General features: G+C 43.6%; 1 protein-coding gene across 1 annotated transcript; it reads right to left on the bottom strand.

The window, feature by feature from the left end:
• Positions 1–5,674: 5,674 nt before the first annotated feature.
• SFRP4 (secreted frizzled related protein 4) lies at positions 5,675–16,437 on the bottom strand. The gene is given in 12 exon segments (XM_030296563.1): positions 5,675–6,059; positions 8,690–8,752; positions 10,360–10,366; positions 12,104–12,147; positions 12,149–12,207; positions 12,210–12,260; positions 12,263–12,300; positions 14,406–14,475; positions 14,585–14,665; positions 15,992–16,211; positions 16,214–16,404; positions 16,407–16,437. Coding segments are annotated over 12 exon segments (1,041 nt in total). The 3' UTR covers positions 5,675–5,873.
• Positions 16,438–20,442: the final 4,005 nt, after the last annotated feature.

The following is a 20,442-nucleotide window of genomic DNA, read 5'->3' as shown; positions in this document are numbered from 1 at the left end:
TGTGTTTGAACTTGTTCATCCCTTGGAAACTACTTTGGATGACCTCCAAGGTCAGTTTTTTTAATGCTTTTAATAAAGGGAGAAAATTGACTAAGCAATTGTTCATGTGATCTTCAGCGGCTGAAATATTTCAATGACATAATAAATATTTGAAATTCTTACAAGACTAAAAATGTTAATGAAGTTTTAAAAAATGCATCAGTTTGGTTCAACAACAGCATTTGAGATATCCCTTGATACCATGATGGAATTTTATTCATAATACCATTTTTTGCTGAATCCGAGTTCTTTGCACTTCATCATGTGATTCATGTTGTTACAATGTTGTGACGCTTGGAATCGGCCCTCTGGGTATGAGTCTTCCCTGTTAGCTAAATTTCATTGCTAATGAAGTATGCTCGTTTTCGCTTTCAAAGTACATCACTAATGCGATCCACGCTCACCATTATAAAGTGGTTCTCATCTAGATATTCCAGCTACATATTTTAGGATTATCCAGTTAGAAAATGGATCTCATACAAATATTGAGCTAGATACACTGATGCTTACATCATGGACTTTATTACTGCCATGAATTGCCTTGTTAACTACCTCCTAACTGCCATTCTTTACATTCTAGTACAAAGAAACCTCTCTTAGGTAGAAGGGTGAATACCGTAAGACTGTAGCTGTGATCAGCACATTTTCCCTTCAATAAATTTGAAGTAAAACAAAAAAGACGTGAAGACATTGAAGTTTTGGGGTTTTACAGATTCAAATTGTTTATAGATGGCAATTTCCAAAGTTGACTGGAACATTTGTTGCTTGACACCAACCATGGGGACCGTTACTGACCAGGTATCCAGACACCATGGTCTGAAATGCATTGCTAACATTGTGCCAAGACCAGGCTTTCATGGACTGGTTGCCATCCATGACTGAGTGAGACAGGACACGAGGGCAGAGCTGCTCCCGGGGGATGAGGGACTGGATGTCTCGCTTGTCTCAACGCTCCCCAATAGCCTTGCCAAATTCTCCTTAAGACATCGAGGAAGTCTGGAGTGCATCCACTCAACCTCTCTTCCCTCCCATTGCCCTGTTCATCTCTCCTCCCGTGTCTCTCAGTAGGTGTTTCCTCGAATGGAATCCTTCCATGCTTAACTCCATTTTGTGCCTGCTTCTCCGAGGACCCAGATCAACATACATGTCATCGACAAAACCGTTTTCATGTTTGCGCGTCTACATGGCTTACAACCATACGACATTCCATTTTGTTCTCTCTCCCTTTTTCTCTCTCATGATATTTTTGTAGCATCTTCTAAAAGTAACATGTACTGAAAGTAACAAAATACGCAAAAGCACTTACGCTTTGCACTCTTGTGCTCATTTTTTTTTTTCTCGTCCTGAAAATTCAATCCGAGTGGAAAATTATTTGTGTCACAAAAATCTGGCATGCCTTAGGAACCACATTTAAACATCCCTGCTCACAAGTAACTGGCAAAATAAACTCTGGTACCTCTAAACTATGTGGTTGTAGAAAATGAAAATACAGTTTTATTTCTTTATATGGAAAGCCAGTCATGTTACATTATTCTATCATACACTCAAACAGAGAGAGTCTGGAAGGGTTGGCATCAAAATGCTGATTTTAACATTTGGAGTACTTTTCTCTCTGTCTTTTCTCTACTTATCTCTGTTGTTTGAATAACAAAAAGGGGGGATATTTCATTGCCATCCTAGGGTCGAGCGTTCCTTTAGAATACTAATGTTAAGGTAAATACACCATCCCACATACTCCGTTGATCTGAAGAACACATCATTGCTTGCGTATCAGTTAAGTCACCGAGTTGACAATTCACTAACATTTTTGGTTGACATGGCTGTCATTGTTACATGATACATCTTTTAGAGTAAAATGCTTTTCAAGAATTACTTTCCCATTAGGAAATATGATCAGTATTGGTGTATATTATTCTATAACTGAAGCAATGATTGGTTCCCATTTCTCTTTGTGTGGTGATACATGAGCCTTCCCTCGAATAACCGGGCTTTATGTTACTGATCAAGCAGAGCACTTTGGCCTGTTAAGTTAAAATTGAGTAACTCTGGGGGCCCAGATCTTTCTCTAGCAACATGTGAGGTGTCAGATAAGCCCTAGGATAGCCTTTCTCTTTTGGGTTGGCTTATGAGTTCTAAGGTCCCATTCAACTTTCTCATTGCACACTTCCAAATAACCACTTTTGCTTTTTGAGTTGGTGATAACAGCAGGTAGAAATTTGTGGTTAAAAAAACAAAACAAAACAAACCAACCCCCCAAAGCCAAAACAAAAAACAAACAAAAAACAAACAAACAAAAAACCCCAACCACATGCCCTTCTTTTTTATTTAGGAACTAGTTCCACCCAACAAAAAGTACCCTAAAGCTAGTTCAAGTAAAGGAGTTTTATTGTAAGTTTGCAATGGATAGTTCTTTAAGTATCCAAGGACAGAAACCAAAAGTGTGTTCACACTGCATTGGTTTTAACTAAAAAGTAAGAAACTAAGGTTATTTATCCAAATTCTCATGTATCTTAAAAGAAGGCTGGACTGAGAGCAAATCTATTGACATGTCTGTTACACCCTAATTCTTTGGTTTCTCTAGCTGACTGGTTATATTACTAAATTTGAATCATTAAAAAGATTGAGGAGGTTGTATAGACTTTCCCAAGTCAAGAGATTTATCATCTATCTATCTATCTATCTATCTATCATCTATTATCTAATTTATCATCACCATCTATCATCTATGTATCTATCATCTATCATCTATGTCATCTATCTTATCTATCAGTCTATCTATCTTATCTATCATCTATCTTATCTGCCATCTATCATCATCATCTGTCTATCAATCATCTCATCATAATCTATCAATCATCTATCTGTCCATCAACTATACCCTCTTTGAAGTCCTTCGTCACTCATTCCTCAGCTTCCTGAGTATTTGGAGTGTTGAGAATGTGGTCAGTGATGGCTCACAGAGGAAGAGCAGGGCTTTGCCCAAGACGACATCCGGTTTCCAGCTAAGATTTATAAAGAAATATTGGCAGGGCAAAACAATCTTAGTGAGGATTTGGAGAGTCAACATTTTTACCTATCTGTGGTCCAATATCCTGATGGATAATTGACACCATAATCGAGGACTTTCCTCGGTGAACATAACTCTATGGCCCAGCAGTGCTACTTAAACTGACTTATCCCAAGGGACCAATGAAGGATGTGCACAGATATTAGTTATCAAGATGTTGACTCAGTTATTCAGTATGTTCAGTTAAGAAACAACATCAATGCCTCATAACATAAGGGTTGGTAGAGCAAAGCAACCACGGACTACAACGGAGCCATTATAAATGAGGTGGCATCAGCTTTATTGACATGAGAACTCATCTCAATAAGAGGCTGAGTGAAGAAGGAAGGTTAATGAACAATATGTATAATAAGCTCCTGTTTTTTTTTTTTTTTTACTCAAATCATTATATAAATGTGTAAGAAACACCTGGACAATTGTACACCAAAATACTAACAGCAATTACCTCTGCATAGTGATGATAGGATTAGGTAGGATTATAATTCCACTACTTGTATTTTATGCACATATTAAATACTTTCTAGAAAATACATGTTTACTGTATTATTGGAAGACCAACAAAATTATTGAATAAGTAAATGCTTCCATTGTCCTTAATTATGAAATTTGTTGATCAAAATATTGCAAAAATGCTATTTTTTCCTCACATAAGCAATCCAACCTTCAAATAATTCTCATTTCAATACCTCAGCTTTCCTCTCCACATATTAATATTTACTTCCTCTCACATGTATTTGGATGGAGAAAATATTTAAGGGAGAAAAATAAATCTCTGATCCTCACACAAAGACCACTACCACACTTGTTATATTACTCTTAGTGTGGGCTAATGTTTTTGACTTTTTCATAATAACTGGAGGCCTGCTTAACTGTTTTATCGATTAATCGAACTGATACACACACCCGATTACATATCGTATGATGTATAAATGTGCACAGTTAAGTATCGTATAATGTATCGTTGTTCCTAATGAAGTAGCAAGTTTTGTGTAATATTCAGTATATGATTTCAGTTAAATATTTTAAGTAAACAGTGCTTGAGTATGTAGTCATCTCCAAACTCTTATTTGTATTCAGTATTGCACTGAAAATAGTGTTTACTTTTGTTTTTTCATGTGTGTTTGTTTCTCCATTCCCACGAAGAGTTCCATTTCTGATTCCCTTCCCCGAAGAAGCCCTACAATGCTAAGGAGGTAAGCTAGGCTGCCAGGGCCTTTTAATGGCCTTTCTTTGGATGCTCTGCTAAACACGTATCTGGCAGTCCTTAAGGGCCAAGGAAGTTTGGCCTTTCATATAGCAGAAACATACACCGAGTGTTTCTTGGTACCCTTGTGTCAGTCCATCTACTGGATTCCTTTAACTCTGCCGCCCTGGGGTGGTGGTGACACAGGCGTCCTGTTACACTTTTAGGACGAGAGGGGAGCCCATGCCGGCATTCTTACTAGCCCCGTTTCTCCACTCTCCCCTGGCTTACCCACACACCTCATTTCTGCATCCCAGTGGCTTACAGAGGTGAGATTAGATCATGTGTCTGATGATCTTGTGTGAGTGCAACATGTCACTTACTCCTTCTCTGAGAAGCAGGGGCAATGGTAAACCTAAAGGAGATTTTCTATGTAAGCTTTCAGGTCGTTCCTCTACATCCTTGAATGGAAGAGTGAACATAGTTGCCTTTCCAGGGGCAGAGCTGGTGTGGGGCAGTGGCTGAGAACCAGGGGCTTTGGAGTCCTGGCCCTCCCACACTGGGCCCACAGCACCTCTGTAAGCACCAGCTACCAGCAGAGAGACAATTCTTTCAGGCTTGGCATCAAGATGCCTAGGGCATCCTGGGAAATGACATGAGCATCACATACACCGGTGTGAAATTCTTGGGGGTGGAGTCGTTGGCATTTAAAGCATCAGAGGAGAAACACACTCTGTTTCTGGTGCCATGTAATGGTTACTAATGAGAAGCGTCAAGGAATGTAAATTCAGAGCCTTTCCACCCAACGGCGTGGTAACCAGAAAATAAGGATCCGGATGTGGTATGTCTGCCTTTCCCTTTTATTTATTTAGTTATCATAATTACTTTTTAGTTTCTAGAGTGTGTCTAGCTAAAAACTCTAGGTGAAAGGCTTCTTTGTAAAAAAACAAAAACAAAACCAAAAACAAACATTACAGTTTTCCATATCCTACTTTTCTAGATTGTTCGAAAATTCCCTTTCATCACAGAAATTCTTGTGCAAACAGTAAACATAGAAAGATCTTTTAAGACATTCATTCTTCATTCCTCTTGCTTCCCTCCTTAGAATCATTGCATTTTCAATCACATTCTGAAACATGATGAACATTCTAACAACAGAAGTCAAGCTGAAATACAACATATTGTAAAAAAAAAAAAAAATGGGGGGGTTTGTTTGTAATATGGCATTCATTTTACAATGCACATACTAGGTCAAATGGTAAGGACCAAAGCACCCTTTCCCCACCCAGAGATCTCACAGACCACGCACCACGAAGGCTACTCTGAATGCCGCTAGAAGCTTTGTCCACCAGCTCTCAGCTTTCATATACCTTCCATACCAAAGGACATACCTACCACTAGGGTTTTGTGGTGGCTTAAAAAGAAAAAATTGAAGCGTATCACTAAGAAAACTGCTGTACGATGTGTCTATGGGGAGGACTGCAGTCGTTAAGGCGAGAAGAGGGGCACCTCGCCCCCCCAGGCTGGCTGGGGGGTGCCTGGCCTCATCCTGAGAGGCAGTCTCCATTCTGGAAAGCAGGTGGCTCACACTTTTTTCGGGTTTGTTCTCTTCTGGGCACTCCTAGCTTTGACGGTCTTCTTGGGGCTGGCCGGTTTGGGAGAGGGCGGCTTTCCCTTTGGTTTCTGGGCGTTGCTACGACCGGTACGCCCAGCCGTTCGCTTCTTGTCCTGAACTGTCCTCCGCTGCTCCCGGAGCCTCTCTTCCCACTGCTGGGAGGCAATTTGCACACATGACCATCAGATGCATCTCATCATGTCATGCTGTTGCCCTAATATCAGAATTAATGCAATTTTTTTCCCACTGTAATCTATGAATCGTAACAGCAAATAAAATAGCTACCCTCCATTATCGAGCGCTTAGCATATACCAGATGATTTGAGAAGGGCTCAGTATGGGAGGAAGTTTTGATAAGCGTTCGTTTCACTGTAACAACAGCCTTCTAGGTGGACACCACGGTCATGACCAGGAAACAAGCACACAGAGCTTATTTGTAGATGGTCACACAGCTGATAAATGTCAGAACTGGGATTCAAATTCACCCAGTCTGACTCCAGAGCCCAAGGCCCCAGCCCACAGGCCCTATGATGCAACATTCCTACACAGCAAAGCCTTCTAAAAAGGCTCTGACATATGGCTAAGAGCAGAAATTTATCCAGCCTCACTAGGAAGTCCAAAGGTCTATTCCCACATTTATGGATGGGCTCACCCAATTCTCTTACATCAGAAGGAAAACAGAGACCCCACTCATGTCTAGTAATCCACTCAAGTGCTAGCTACCCAGAACCCAGGAGAAATGAGGCATTCTGGGTAGTTGTTTCCTTGATAGAAAAAGATATACCTCTTATTATAGAAAGAAATACTATTTATTTAAGTAGCTGCATGTAAGAAAAAACTGAAAAAGGCTCCTTGAATAGACACTGCTTTTTATTGTAACACAAATGCCCCTACTTTGTTATATTTCATTCAGCAAAGAGTTTGAGCATGACCACAGGCCAGACATTGCTCTAGTCACTAGAAATACAATGAAATGAGAAACACTGTCCCCACCTTCCCAGGGCACAACTCTAATCTGTTCTAAAATAGTAAACATCTTACATTGCTATTATATGGTGATATCTTCGAATTCTTACTGAAGTTTATTAGAATATTTGCTGCAAAAGTGAATGGCCCAAACAGCTAGGATTCTTTTCTTTTAATATTTAAAAACAATTTTTTAATGCTTATTCATTTTTTTTTTTTTTTTATTTAAATTTTTTTTTTTTTCAACGTTTATTTATCTTTGGGACAGAGAGAGACAGAGCATGAACGGGGGAGGGGCAGAGAGAGAGGGAGACACAGAATCGGAAACAGGCTCCAGGCTCTGAGCCATCAGCCCAGAGCCCGACGCGGGGCTCGAACTCACGGACCGCGAGATCGTGACCTGGCTGAAGTCGGACGCTTAACCGACTGCGCCACCCAGGCGCCCCTATTCATTTTTTGATAGAGAGAGTGTGAGCAGGGGATGGGCAGAGAGAGAGGGAGACACAGAATCCGAAGCAGGCTCCAGGCTCCGAGCTGTCCGCATAGAACCCGACGCTGGGCTTGAACCCACGAACCATGAGATCACGACCTGAGCCAGTCAGACGCTTAACTGACTGAGCCACCCAGGCGCCCCTAATTATTTTTTTAAAGTTTATTTATTTTTGAGAGAGAGAGAGACAGAGCAAGAAAGCGCTGGTGGGGGAGGGGCAGACAGAGACTCCCAAGCAGACGCCATGGTGTCAGTGTGGGGCCCAAAGCGGGGCTCAAACCTACAAACTGTGAGATCACGGCCTGAGCTGAAGTCAGACACTTAATCGACTAAGCCACCCAGGGGCCTCTAAATAGCTTTGATTCTTGAAAGCTTTTCTTTCCTCCCAGGTTCTCATGGTGGACTTGCTTTCTACACTGATGCCTCTAATCCACTGTAGTCTTGGAAACCAGATAACCCATCCTGCTAGAATCTTCTGTCCAGTAAGGCTAAGCGTGCTCCTGACAGCTCCACAGTTTTCAGCTCAGATGGAAGTCATGTTATTCTGAAATGCACAGAGTAGATGAGGCTATGTTCAAACTACCTTCTCCATTAAGTCAGTATTAACATAGACTTCTTCCTCACACAGGCAGTAGTAGGACCTTTTGTGAACCTGACAGCACAAATTCTCCTACATCTATCTAAACGTATTTACAGGAGAGGGAATGCTTTAAACATTTCAAACCAATGACCTGATTTCTTTAGTTCTGGTGTGACAGCATATCTCTGGGCAAAAAATTATTCTAATCCTCTAATTGCATTGCGAATATTTCTATGATGATACCACCAAAAATCATGGATTTGGCCACAAAATGATTACAGTTGTATATATAATTTATTTTGACAAAAGTCTCAAAACTATTTTAAATATGGGGATAGATTATGCTTTGTACAGAGACAGTAGCATGGATTTTAGAATTGTGGGTTCACACCATTACATGTATATGTCTGTTTTAATCCCGCTGGATGTGAACTCTGCTCAAGTGCCTGACTGTTTGCTAAAATAGTTAAAAACAACAAACAACAAACAAAAACAAAAACAAAAAAAACAAACCCTAATTTAATCTGGAAATACCATTAGATGAAGATTGAGTGTAACAAAATCATCTTTGAGGTTGAAGTGAGAGTAACTTTGTTCTTAACTACTTATTCGAAAGACAAATACTGATGCTATTTCAACCTCCTATGAGAGCCTGGGGATGGAAGAAGGTGAAGGAAGAATCCCCAGTTCTATAGAATTTCTTTACCTGCGCTTAAATCCATATGCACAGGGTTGCTAATTATACTTACTATGGATCTTTTACTAAGTTGGTCTCTCCATTTTTCAACTAAACCAGTTTCAAGAAGCTCATCCTGAAAAAAAAAAAAGGAATTTATTTTAAGCAATTCTGATTATGAAAGGAAAAAGTTAAAAAAAATACAAAAAAATTGTCAAATCCAAAATTTGTTGTTTCTTTTTCTTTTCTTTTCTTTTTCTTTCTTTTCTTTTTTCCTTTCTTTTCTTTTCTTTCTTCTTTTTCCTTCCCTTTCCCTTTCCCTTCTTTTCCTTTCCTTTCCTTTTCTTTTTTTAGAGACAGAGAGAGAGTGTGCAAGCCAGGGAGAGGGGCAGAGGAAGAGAGATAAAATCTTAATCAGGCTCCATGCTAAGCATAAGACGTGAGGCTCCTTTTCACAACTGTGCGATCATGACCTGAGCCAAAATCAAGAGTCAGATGCTTAACCAACTGAGCCACCCAGGTGCCCCTACAAATCAAAATTCTTTATAACCCTTAACTCTACAATCCACATATCCCCCATTTATATTTTACTAGCATTTCCTTTTATTCTTCCTTGTACCTATATTCTTAAATCACACTATATATTTAGATCCCACTGTACAGTTCTTTTTATCATTCTATTATATGCATTTTCTCATATAATTAGAATACGGCTTTAATAACCACATAATATTGCAATAATGATACTTAGGCCTTTCTCTACTGTTGAATCCCTTTCATTGCTTCACTACTATTAACAGCTTTTTTGTTGAATATCCTTGTATATTTACTAGTGTGCACTGGGTTATTATTTCCTTAGGACAGATTTCTTAAAGTAGAATTACTGGGTCCAAGAGTATGTACTTTCTCAAAGTTTTCTAAATCGTTTTCAGAATGGTTGAACTTTCATTCAGATCATGTTTTACTCTGGATTGGAGAATTAAAGAGGTAAATTTATTTACTCTTTGTATTTCTTCTGGAACGTGTCCATGTAGATTTATGTACATATTATTTATATATTGTAATCTTTATGTGTTAAATATTAACTTATATGAACTCTTTATAGAGTAAGGCTACTCTCCCTTTGCCATAACTATTGCAAGTATCTTTCTCAACTTTTATTGGCTTTCTTTGGTGATTTTTATGTCCATGATATAATATCATCAAAGGTATGTATTGACATTTCCTCTTGTAATTTTTTACATTAATTTCATGTTTGCAAAGTATTTTGTTATTCAGATTTCATACATCTATCTATTCACCTAATTTTACCCTCTATGATTAAGTTTTAAAAATATCTCTTGAATCCATTTGAAATTCATTTTATGGTATTAGTATAAAGTGAAAATATGTACTCTTTTCCATATAAAACATTTGCAACATTTACTAACTAATATACTCACGTCTAATGGATTTGCCCTTTTTCCTTTCCTAATACGGTACTTTACGCATTAGCATCTGTCTCAAGAATGCTTCCTCTGTTTTATTTATCTGCATGTCTACTCTTGTACCACATGGTTTTAGCAGTCTAGCTTTGTTCCAGTTTTCTGTTTCTCCTGAGGCAGAAAACCGATTTCCTTCCAAACGGTTATTTTCAAATGTCCTTTACACGCCCTTGCCAGTTTGTGCTTCCAAATGATCATTGTGTGAAGACATAACTCCCGATCATTCGAAAAATTTTTACTGGTATTTTCATCAGAATGCCATTAATCTATAAATGAACAGAAAGGATGACGGGAATCCCAAATAGAATTTGATGACTAGCAGTCTGGTACATTCCCAGAACTGCACCTAGTTCCTGTAGCAGGTACAAACACCATGCGAGAGAAGAGCCCGCAACATTCAGTCAACATTCATTCGTTCTTTAGAGAGACAAGATATAAGGAGAACAGTTTGAAAGCCAAGAATACTCATGAGGCACCTGGGTGGCTCAGTCAGTTGAGTGTCTAACTCTTGACTTCAGCTCAGATCATGATCTTACAATCGTGGGATCGAGCCCTGAGTCAGGCTCTGCGCTGACAGGGACGGAGCCTGCTTGGGATTCTCTCTCTGCCCCTCCTTTGCTCTCTCTCAAGATAAATAAATAAACATTAAAGGAAAAAAAAAAAAGCCAAGGGTACCCAAGGGAGGGTACAGATCAGGAAAGACAGAATACAGATCAGGAAGGTATTCAAGTGAGGTCAGTTGCAAAAGGTGTTTTGAAAAAACAGTCCACAGCTGTACCCAGAAGAAACAGATGAGCATTAATGGCAGGGAATTAAAGGGAAGACTGGTTATATAAAATATGAATGATTCTGTTGGAGATGTATACTGCAGCCAGTTAGGGGGCCCATCCCACACCCTGGTCTGAAGAGTTTGATTTTTACATTCTAAGGAATGTACCAATATATAAAATATGCCAAGAAAGAGATGTGGGGAAACACACTCCCCAGCTAGAGGTACGCCGGATTTATGTGTGTGAGCGTGAGTGCGAATGTGTGTGTGTACGCAATGATCTATCAAACAAATGTCATGTACTTATATTGTGTGTAAGGAAATGTGGACCTGTCGTCTCAAATGGCCATCTTTACCTGATCATTAAAGAGCTCTTTAAAAAAATTAAAGTATTTGCCACACCAAGATTGATTTGAATCATTTGAAAAGAATTGTTTTTCACTCATAGTAATTTATCTGCCTACGAATTTTTGAAGTCCTTTAACGAATTCTGAAATTGATTTTTAAGCATCCCACTCAAATACTCATATTCCTACTGTTCCTTAATGCCACAGGAATTAAATGATATTTAGGCTATGTGATTATCGCAACAGAGGCATCTGTTGAAATTGTATTTTTATTTACTGAACTATTTTATTTATTTTTATTTTTATTTTTTTAATTCTTTTTCAACGTTTATTTTATTTTTGGACAGAGAGAGACAGAACATGAACGGGGGAGGGGCAGAGAGAGAGGGAGAACACAGAATCGGAAACAGGCTCCAGGCTCTGAGCCATCAGCCCAGAGCCTGACGCAGGGCTCGAACTCACGGACCGCGAGATCGTGACCTGGCTGAAGTCGGACGCTTACCGACTGTGCCACCCAGGCGCCCCTACTGAACTATTTTTAAATTGTCTATTTATTTATTTATTAGACAAGAGGAGAGAGAGCGAGAGGAGAGGAGAGGAGAGAGCAGAGAGAGAGAGAGAGAATCTTAAGCAGGCTCCGCACTCAGCACAGAGCCTGACGTGGGGCTCGATCCCACAACCCTGGATCATGATCTGAGCCGAAATCGAGAGTCTGGTGCTCAACCTACCGAGCCACCTACTGCGCCCCTTAAACTGCCTTTGTAAAAAAGAACTACTGGCGCCGTTAAAAAAAAAAACAAAAAAAAACAAAAACACCACGACTGGTAAATGGGATGCACATTTCCATTAAGCAGTGTGCGGTTTCCTCCCTCCCGCTCTGTGCCTACCTGGAGCGCCACTCGTAACACATGATGAGCACGTCTTGATGGGGGCAGGATGTGGGGGCACTGGCAGGAAGAATTGGTAATGAGCGGGACCTGCGTCCGAGGGATGGTGACGAGGACTTGAAGATCTCTTTCACGTCCACCACGGTCGTTACTTCGTACAGCCGCTTCTCTGCACAGCTTTTATTTGGCGTGAATGACTGCAATTTAAAAATTGATGGAAGTGTTGATGAGGCCTCTGCAGACAAATAGGGATGGTGTATTCACGCCAAGCCCTGAGCCTCTCTTAAAGAATCCCTCCTGTAAATTATGGTCATGTCCCAGCTGCCCAGATGCAGGCCAAAAGCCCACACAATCATACTGTCAGCATTGTCTTTAAAGTTCTGGATCAGCCTGCAAGACGTAAGAGCAAAAGCGACAGGCGGGCTCGGTCTGGGCTCTGCCTCTGGGTCAGCGGCTGCTCCTCACTGGGCTAACAGCGAGGATGTGAAAACAGAACCTCGCAGGTTTTTCTCAGCCTTAAAAACCTGACGTCAGTTTTGTTTGGACCGTTTGTTTGCCGAGAACATATCAGGAGATTCAGTTACATAGAACGTCAGTAAAAAATTATCATAGAAACCAGTAGACTCTGCCTTGTGATTATCGGAAGTGAGAATCGTATGTTCTCAGAGTCACAAGCCACTTTACAATTTGTATGTTCCAACGCCCGTTGATGCTGGGACCTGCCTGTCTTCCAAAGGAAGTTATTAAAGCCGTAACATTTGTGACCTGGACAGAGTCTCTGAAGATCACTATTCTTAATCCTTTAATTTCACAGATTGTCAAAGCGAGTCTGCGGCGAGCAGATGTATAACTGTTATTACGGATAGCTTCAAGTAATCACGGTCTGATCAAGCTTGAAATTCTGGCCCTTTTGGTCCCTTGCTATTACTGCCTTCCATGGAATTGCAATCAGCCTAGCATGGATCTCTGTCTTGGATTCCGTCCTAGAAAGCTGGTTAGGAAGCGGCAATGGACTTAAATAGAAAATGGTTTCATCCTCAAAGAAGTTATGTGGCAACGACACCGTGGACAGCAAGACAGTGAAACTCAGATTAGCAACTAGGGCTGGATAGTGTCAGAGGAGGGGCAAAATCGTTTAGATTAACGTAATATCTACAAAGAACAGTTTTCAAATGACAACAATAAAAGCTACCGGAAAAAGTCAGGTTTTTTTTTTTCTTTTTTGGTAGTTACCCACATTGGCTATAATCTCAAATCTAACAACTTCACTAAGAGGTTATTTTTTCAGCCCTTTATATTGCCACGATCTTCCTACTTTCACATGCGATATGTAACATAAGGTTTATGATTCAAATTCAGTTTGAAATATGGAAACAAAGTTACAAATAAAATGACCATTTTGCCAAAACGGTTCTGTTATTCCAGCAGAAGTAATTTAAGAAATGCAAGGGGGGGGGTGCCTGGGTACTCAGTCGGTTAAGCGTCCGCTCTTGGTTTCAACTCAGGTCACGATGTCAAGGTTTGTGAGTTCGTGTCCCGCATTGGGCTCTGTGCTGATAGCAGGGAGACTGCTTGGGATTCTGTCTCCCTCTCTCTCTGCCCCTTCCCTGCTCGCTCTCTTGCTCTCTCTCTCAGAAATAAATAATAAAACATAAAAAAAAAGAAAAGAAATGCAAAGGCACATAAAACAACTCAGATATTTTAAAAGAACATATTTCAATTAAATTACTTTCAAATGAGAACAGTAGAATTACATTTACTTAAAAAAACTGAAAATAGCCGTGTTGACTGTTCTTATCAAATAATAGAGGAGGGCATTTAAACGATGTCAATACTTATAGCCAGAGGGTCTCATGATTAACCTATTTCTCTACTGTTTCTTTAGGTGTTAAATATCTATAAGTGTTTATAACTAAAAAGAAACATGGGCAGGTCTTAGTTCCTGGGCCCTCTGGGCCTCAGATATCAAATCCATGGATCACTCACCCATCCTTCCTGCAGCAAGGAAACCTCAGGAAAAGAAAAAGTCAGTTGGGCTGTCCTGGCTGAGTGGCGCCTCTCACCGAGACCAAGAGGACCTTGATGTCACATTTGAGCCCTGAGCCACATCGCTGTTCTCCCTGGGTAATTTACGTTGTTTTGCTTGATTTACCCAGAAGAGCAAGGCATTTATAGTTGTTATTGTGCCTTCAGAACCCACATCGTGAACCACGTTGGGATTGGCTTCTTTACTTTGGGATTGGCTTCGTGACATGGCTTTGTAATGACCAAACTCGTCAAGTGAACGGCTTCATCGGACGACTTACCGTAGCTGTAGTTTTTGCTCAGATACGTCGCCAGAGTCGGCTTCACCTTTTTGCACTTGCAGCGGTCTGAAGGAGACGAAACAGAGGCAGAGAGTCGGAAAAGTGTTCAGAAATCACTCTGGGGAGGCAAAAAAAAAAAAAAAAAAAAAAAGGACTTCGAGAAGAAAGAACTCACCAGGGCTTAGGCGTTTACAGTCAACATCAAGAGGCCTCTCCTGTACCATCATGTCTGGCGTGATGTCTATCCACTTAACGTCTGAAACACACACACAGCCGCATGGGTGTGGTCAGTGACTTAGCCCTTCACCCCACTGGAATAAAGAACCATCTGGAGAAATGAACTAACACGGCGTTACCAAAGAATAACTACATTGTAAAAGTGGCATCGGCTTGTCAACTACTTCTTTCATACAGACATTCTTGGGCTTAGAAAAGAAGACTTTTGAGTGAGGTTTGCCCATCCAGCACAAATTGATGTGAATGCCCGTCCATTTGACTTGGCTGACACATACAGCTAACTTTCCCACCCAAATCCATTTTAAAATGTTGGTTTTTCCAAGTGGACAGTTGACACTAATCAAAATATCGCGAATATTTCCAAATCTCCACCTCTCATTTCCCAGTGCAGAAACAGTCCACAGCTATATAAGACTCCCCCCACCGGCCAAGGCATAACCCTCTATCATTTATATAATTTAAGCAACAAATATGTTTTTCTCTAAAGCTCTGAATTAGAGAAGAGTTTCGATTTTCCCTTCCTTATACTTCTCTTTCTTCACGTTATGGACAATGCTCTGAGACATAACCTCAGAAACTACACTAAGGCAACAGCATAATCTCTTTAAAAGATCAGTAACTTGGGTCAGGGATAAAAAAACATGCAAAAATATTCTTAGGCTTGACTTCAAGAAGTGGACTTAAATTTGTTCCTTCGTCCTAGAAAAGCAGCAAAATGACCGAAGAAAGGAAGCGGAAGTTGATATCCAGTTAAGCAAGATGCCGCAAGATAAGATGTCGACCGTGAAACGGACATCACAATTTTCCAGAAGGACTAAATTTACAAACTGCACTCCTCCTGGGAGTGTGCCTGCTACTGCTTTTTTTTCCCCCCCAAAAAGAGTTTTCAAGAGCTAGCACTAATGGAGAACCCTGATGGGGCTGTTTTAAGCATTAAACCGTAACACGGAAAGCGCTGAACACTGGCTCGGACCCCACCTATATACGTGTCGTTGCTATTATTCTATCATTGTCAAGGAAAATGCTAATGGCTCTCTATAGGAGCACCTCCCTACCCGCCCCCCCCCCTTACATTCTCTATGGAACATGGTGTTCTTCCGCCCCCTACGTTTCTGTAGGGAGAGCAGACTTGTACCCACGTCAGGTCACCGCCCTTCCCACCTCCTCCAATTGTCGGAAGTGAGATTGGGTGGCGGGGGGGCGGGGGGGGGGCTGGGGGGACCGACAGCCCACCCACCCACTGGCATCGGTAGAAGGGGCTGCCCGGTGGGTTCTCCCGTGGAAGCCACAGCCAAGAATGCCCCTCATTCCCCCTCGGTCCTTCTTTCCTCCGGCTCAGGCTCACCCTCGGGGAGGTCGGTGACGATGGCCTCCGGCGAGATGCACACGCCGCGGTCGTAGACCGGCAGCTCTTCGCAGGCCAGGCTCTCGGGCCAGCTGTGGTTGTACATCTTCATGAGGGGCTCGCAGTCGTCGCGCGCGCGCTGGCACACCGACTTGCACGGCTTGATGGGGTCGTGCAGGAACTCCAGCGTGCAGATGGGCGCGTACATGGCGCAGAGGAAAGAAAGCGCAGCACCGCGCTGCAGTTCACGTCCACCAGCTCCTCGTACTGCTCGATGGCCAGGATGGCGTTCTCCTGCGTGCTGTGGTGCAGGTGGTTGGGCATCCGCGTGATGTTCCAGGGCATGTGCCGGCACATGGGGATGCGCACCGGCTCGCAGGGCGCGCCGCGCACGCCCAGCGCCAGGCGCAGCCCAGACACAACGCCGCCAGGACGGAGAGCAGCATGGCACTGCCCTGGCGCGCCGCCGCCCTGACAGGCAGAAGGGGCCCTCGGCTCCTGCCCCCCCTAGGGCTCTCGCCCTCCCTTCCCAGGGGAGGAAAGTCCCGCGGTGGCACCAGAGAGGCTCTCCGCCCGCGCTGCCGTCGGCTGGCGGGTGCGGGGCCTCGCGGCCGGTCGGGGGTATCCGGCGTCCGGCGCCACCGAGCGCGAGCAGCGCCGGCCCTCAGCCTGCGGGGCGCGACCCGCCCGGGCAGCTCCAGTCCCGGCCCCGGCAGCTCCGAGCGCGGCCGGCCCCCGGCCATTAGCGGGAGCCCCTATTTATCCCGACACCTCCCCTGACGTGGGCTCCGAACGCTCCTTGGCAGCGGCGGGCGCGGCGCGGGGCTCCCCCTCGGCCGCTCCCCCCCTCCACCCCCCACCCCCCAGCCCTCGCTTCGTCGGAGCGGTGACATCATCTCCTCCGGGCCGCAGCCCAGGGCTGGAATCCTGCATTTCCCCAAAGTCCCTTCCTTTTTAGTCTGGCCAGTCCTTTTCCTTCGCACCAAGAGAAAGAGTCTCTGGCAGTCGTTTGGGACGCCGGATCCAAGAGGTGCAGGAGAGGATTTCGGGAGAGGGAAGGACGCGATCTGGGCCCAAGCTGAACTTTGCGCCCTCTGCCTTAGAGGTTCCCCGAGTACAGAGTTGGAGGGGAAGGAAAACTTCGGCCGCCCTTTAATTCTGAAACACGCTTGCTTTCTCCAGGAGGGGGCGTGAGGAGCGCTGAGCGGCGAGACCACGGTGTGGGACCCGGGAGCCATTGTTGGAACAGGATGGACACCTTGTAGAAACAAACCTCCCCCAAGTTGCATGGAGTTTGGGTTTTGTTATTGTTGTGTCTAGAAGCCAGTAGCTGGGGCTCAGGTTTTTTCCAGAATGGCATTCGGTCTGTACCTGCTCCAGGAACAGAGCTGCCAGAGGTGTAATAATAGCATCTTCCAGTGTGGAAATGTTTTCCATCCACCGACGTTCCCCTTCCTTCTTCTCACTCCCTATTCCTCTGTCCAACGTGAACGAAACCCGGGAGAAGGGGAAGAGTACCGGACATGACAATATGAAAAAAAAAAAAATTTCCCCCCTCATGCCCAAGCGATTTCCAACCCAGCAGCCTAAATTCTTGATTTTTGATGTGCTTGGAAAGTATTTGAATTGAGTGAGAAGCTGTGTACTATGGAAAGCAAGCGTGTATATTTGTTTCTCTTTTCCTTGTTATTAGGAAGAAGTGATAAAACCGACGACTGGCTCAGGTCTCCACAAGAACCAAAACAAAACAAAAAGGAGGCTTTATTGTTGTGAGTATATTACTCTCCAGGCAGTAAGAATTCCGGTATGTGGTATTTTCATGGGGTGTTGGAATATGAAAATGTGGTTTCTAAATGTAAATCTTTAAAAACATAGTCTAATTAGAATCCTGAACACACAGTAGGTAATGGTTTTGGTTTTTTTTTTGTTGTTGTTTTGTTTTTTTGTTTGTTTTCTTTCCAAAGCTTAGCTTGGTCACAGCTTAGCTGTCGTCACATTGTGACCCACAACGATAGTTTAGTTTGATTCTGACCAGGGATTAAGAAATAAAAGGAACAGAAAACTACAGCTGACATTTTATTGAGCATTTACAACGGGCTAAGTATGGGGCTAAGCACTTTAAATACACCGTCTTATTATTATTTTTTTAGGGCACGTAAATTAGACATGGCAAGTGGAGAGGACAATGACACAAATATTATTTCAAGATTCATCCAAGGAGTCAGGTTCTATTTAGGGGAAGCCAGAGCGTCCAAACACAGCGTCGCCAGTCGCCAACTCGAGAGGTATGGCCAGTTTCAGCTAGAACGGGACCCAAGCTCCCAAGATGCCAAACCAGGCCAGCGAAATATCAAGCACAGGGGATACCCGGATGACATCGGAAGCCATTCCCAGCAGTAGAATCCAGTGAGTCGAAACCCCCTGGCTTAGTGAAAAATATTGCAGCCCAAATTCCTACAAGGGAAGAAAGTACAAGTTTTGAGAAACGGCTGAACTCCTGACCCTTTTCCTGCCAGGCGGCTGAAGAGGCAAACTTGGAGAGGCTCTTCCTTGTGCAGCCGGTTGAAACTTGCTGCCTCTGTTTAACCGCAAGTCCCAAGTCCCAACGCTGCAGGAATTTCCCTTTCTCCATGGCCTGTCTTTTGAGCAAGGCTGAGAAGAAGGTAAGAGGCCTTCTCTATAAAGCTCTTTGGCGTCCCCAGGGGGTCCACTGGCAGCCGGTCTGTAGCGTTTCTGCTTGGGGTGGGGCAGCAGTGAAGGATTCATCTGGAGATTCCCTCACCGGCCTCCCTCTTCAGGCCCTGCCTTAGCACTTAATCCATTACCCTGTACTTGACAGTGATTTGCCAATAGCTCACGTAACAGGAAGTTTCCCTGGTCAGTGGCTTCTCTCTGATGGTTCCTTTTCAGCCTCCTTAAAGGCCTGCTTCTCTGCTAGGGCTCCATAACCATCCTCTTTCCTGCTCTTCACACACCCCCATCTCCAGGTTTTCTGGACCTCAGCACTGCTGACACTGAGGTCAGGTAATTCATTTACCTGGCTCCTGTGCATTCTGGGAAGTTTAGTAGCCTCTCTGGCCTCCTCCTACTAGATGCCAGTGGAAGCTCAGCCCCTACCCCACTATGACAATCAAAAATGTCTCCAGATATTGACAGCAGTACCCCCACCCCCACCCCCTGCTGCTCTACTCTTGGCTTCAATTACCACCTAGATGCCAATAGCTCCCTAAACCAGACCTCTGGCCCTGCTGGTTTCTGGAAGTGCTTATCCAATGGTCCCCCGGGGTATTCCACCTGCCTATCCCACAGGCATCTCACAGTCAGCGGATCCTAAACTGATTTGTCTTCTTTCCTCATTCAGGACTGAACTCCCAGTGGCCCCAACCAGAAAGCTCTTCCACCTTCTCTGTAGTTCCCAGCTCCGCTCACCCTCTCCCTTCCACCACTTGAGTTCCGATGTCAGTATCTGTCCTCTGGGTCATAACGCCTCTCCCATCTCCTTCTCCCCCCGCCCATCCTCTACACTCAGGCCAGAGTGAGCTTCCTAAGGCTTACACCTGATGGCGCTTCTTCCTGGGTTTCAAGGCCCTGAGCCATCTGGCTCCAAATCACTCTCCTTAAACACCAGCGCTTCAACCCATTTCTCTTGTTCCCTTGTCCTTCATCCAGGAATGTTCTCTCCCATGTCAACTGGCTCACTTCCTTGTCCTTGAAACAGAGCAACCGAAAAGATGCTACAGACTTGGAAAGCCAGGGTCTTTTTCTGTTTTTAGTGTTGCTTCTTTTTTCTTGATTCCATGTGGTACATCCTGATATTACAAAAACAGGGGCACCTGAGTGGCTCCAGTCGGTTGAGTGTCCGACTCTTGGTGTCAGCTCAGGTCTTGATGTCAGAATTGTGAGTGCCAGCTCTCCGAAGAGCTCCCTGGTGGGCTCGTGTCTGGGCATGGAGCCTACCTAAAAAACAAAACAAAACAAACAAAACATAAGCTATAAAACCCAATTATCTTTGTTTCTTGATGCTAAACTCCCAGACTCAACCACCTCCAGGGTTGTGGTGTAGTCAGGTGATGGGTGAGGGCTGCAGTCTCATTGCAAGCGTATCCTGAAGACAAGGTCTCTGAGTCCTATGCCCAAGGGCAAGGGCGTATCCCCTAATACCCCAGGCGCTAGACTAAGAGTGGTGGCTTGAAAATGGCCATGATGCATGACTGCTATCATTCCTTCCGGAAGGGACCCTTCGATTTCTAACTGGAGGAAGAAGGTGTCAATTTCGACAAAGGGGCAAGGTGTGGGGGGCACAGCAAGTGAAGCAGCACTGCCTTCCCGACTTCGAACTTGAACTTATCTCCTAGTTTGTGGGTTATCTGCTGCGCGCTTCAGTTACTGGAGGGAAAACGAATTTTCTTCTCACCGTCCTGCTTCCCCACCCCGCCCCCCCTTTAGAACGC

Source organism: Lynx canadensis, chromosome A2 (assembly GCF_007474595.2).
Source record: "Lynx canadensis isolate LIC74 chromosome A2, mLynCan4.pri.v2, whole genome shotgun sequence".
Classification (NCBI taxonomy): domain Eukaryota; kingdom Metazoa; phylum Chordata; class Mammalia; order Carnivora; family Felidae; genus Lynx; species Lynx canadensis.
The sequence above is the reverse complement of the archived record's forward strand: the minus strand, read 5'-3'. Positions and strand labels throughout refer to the sequence as shown.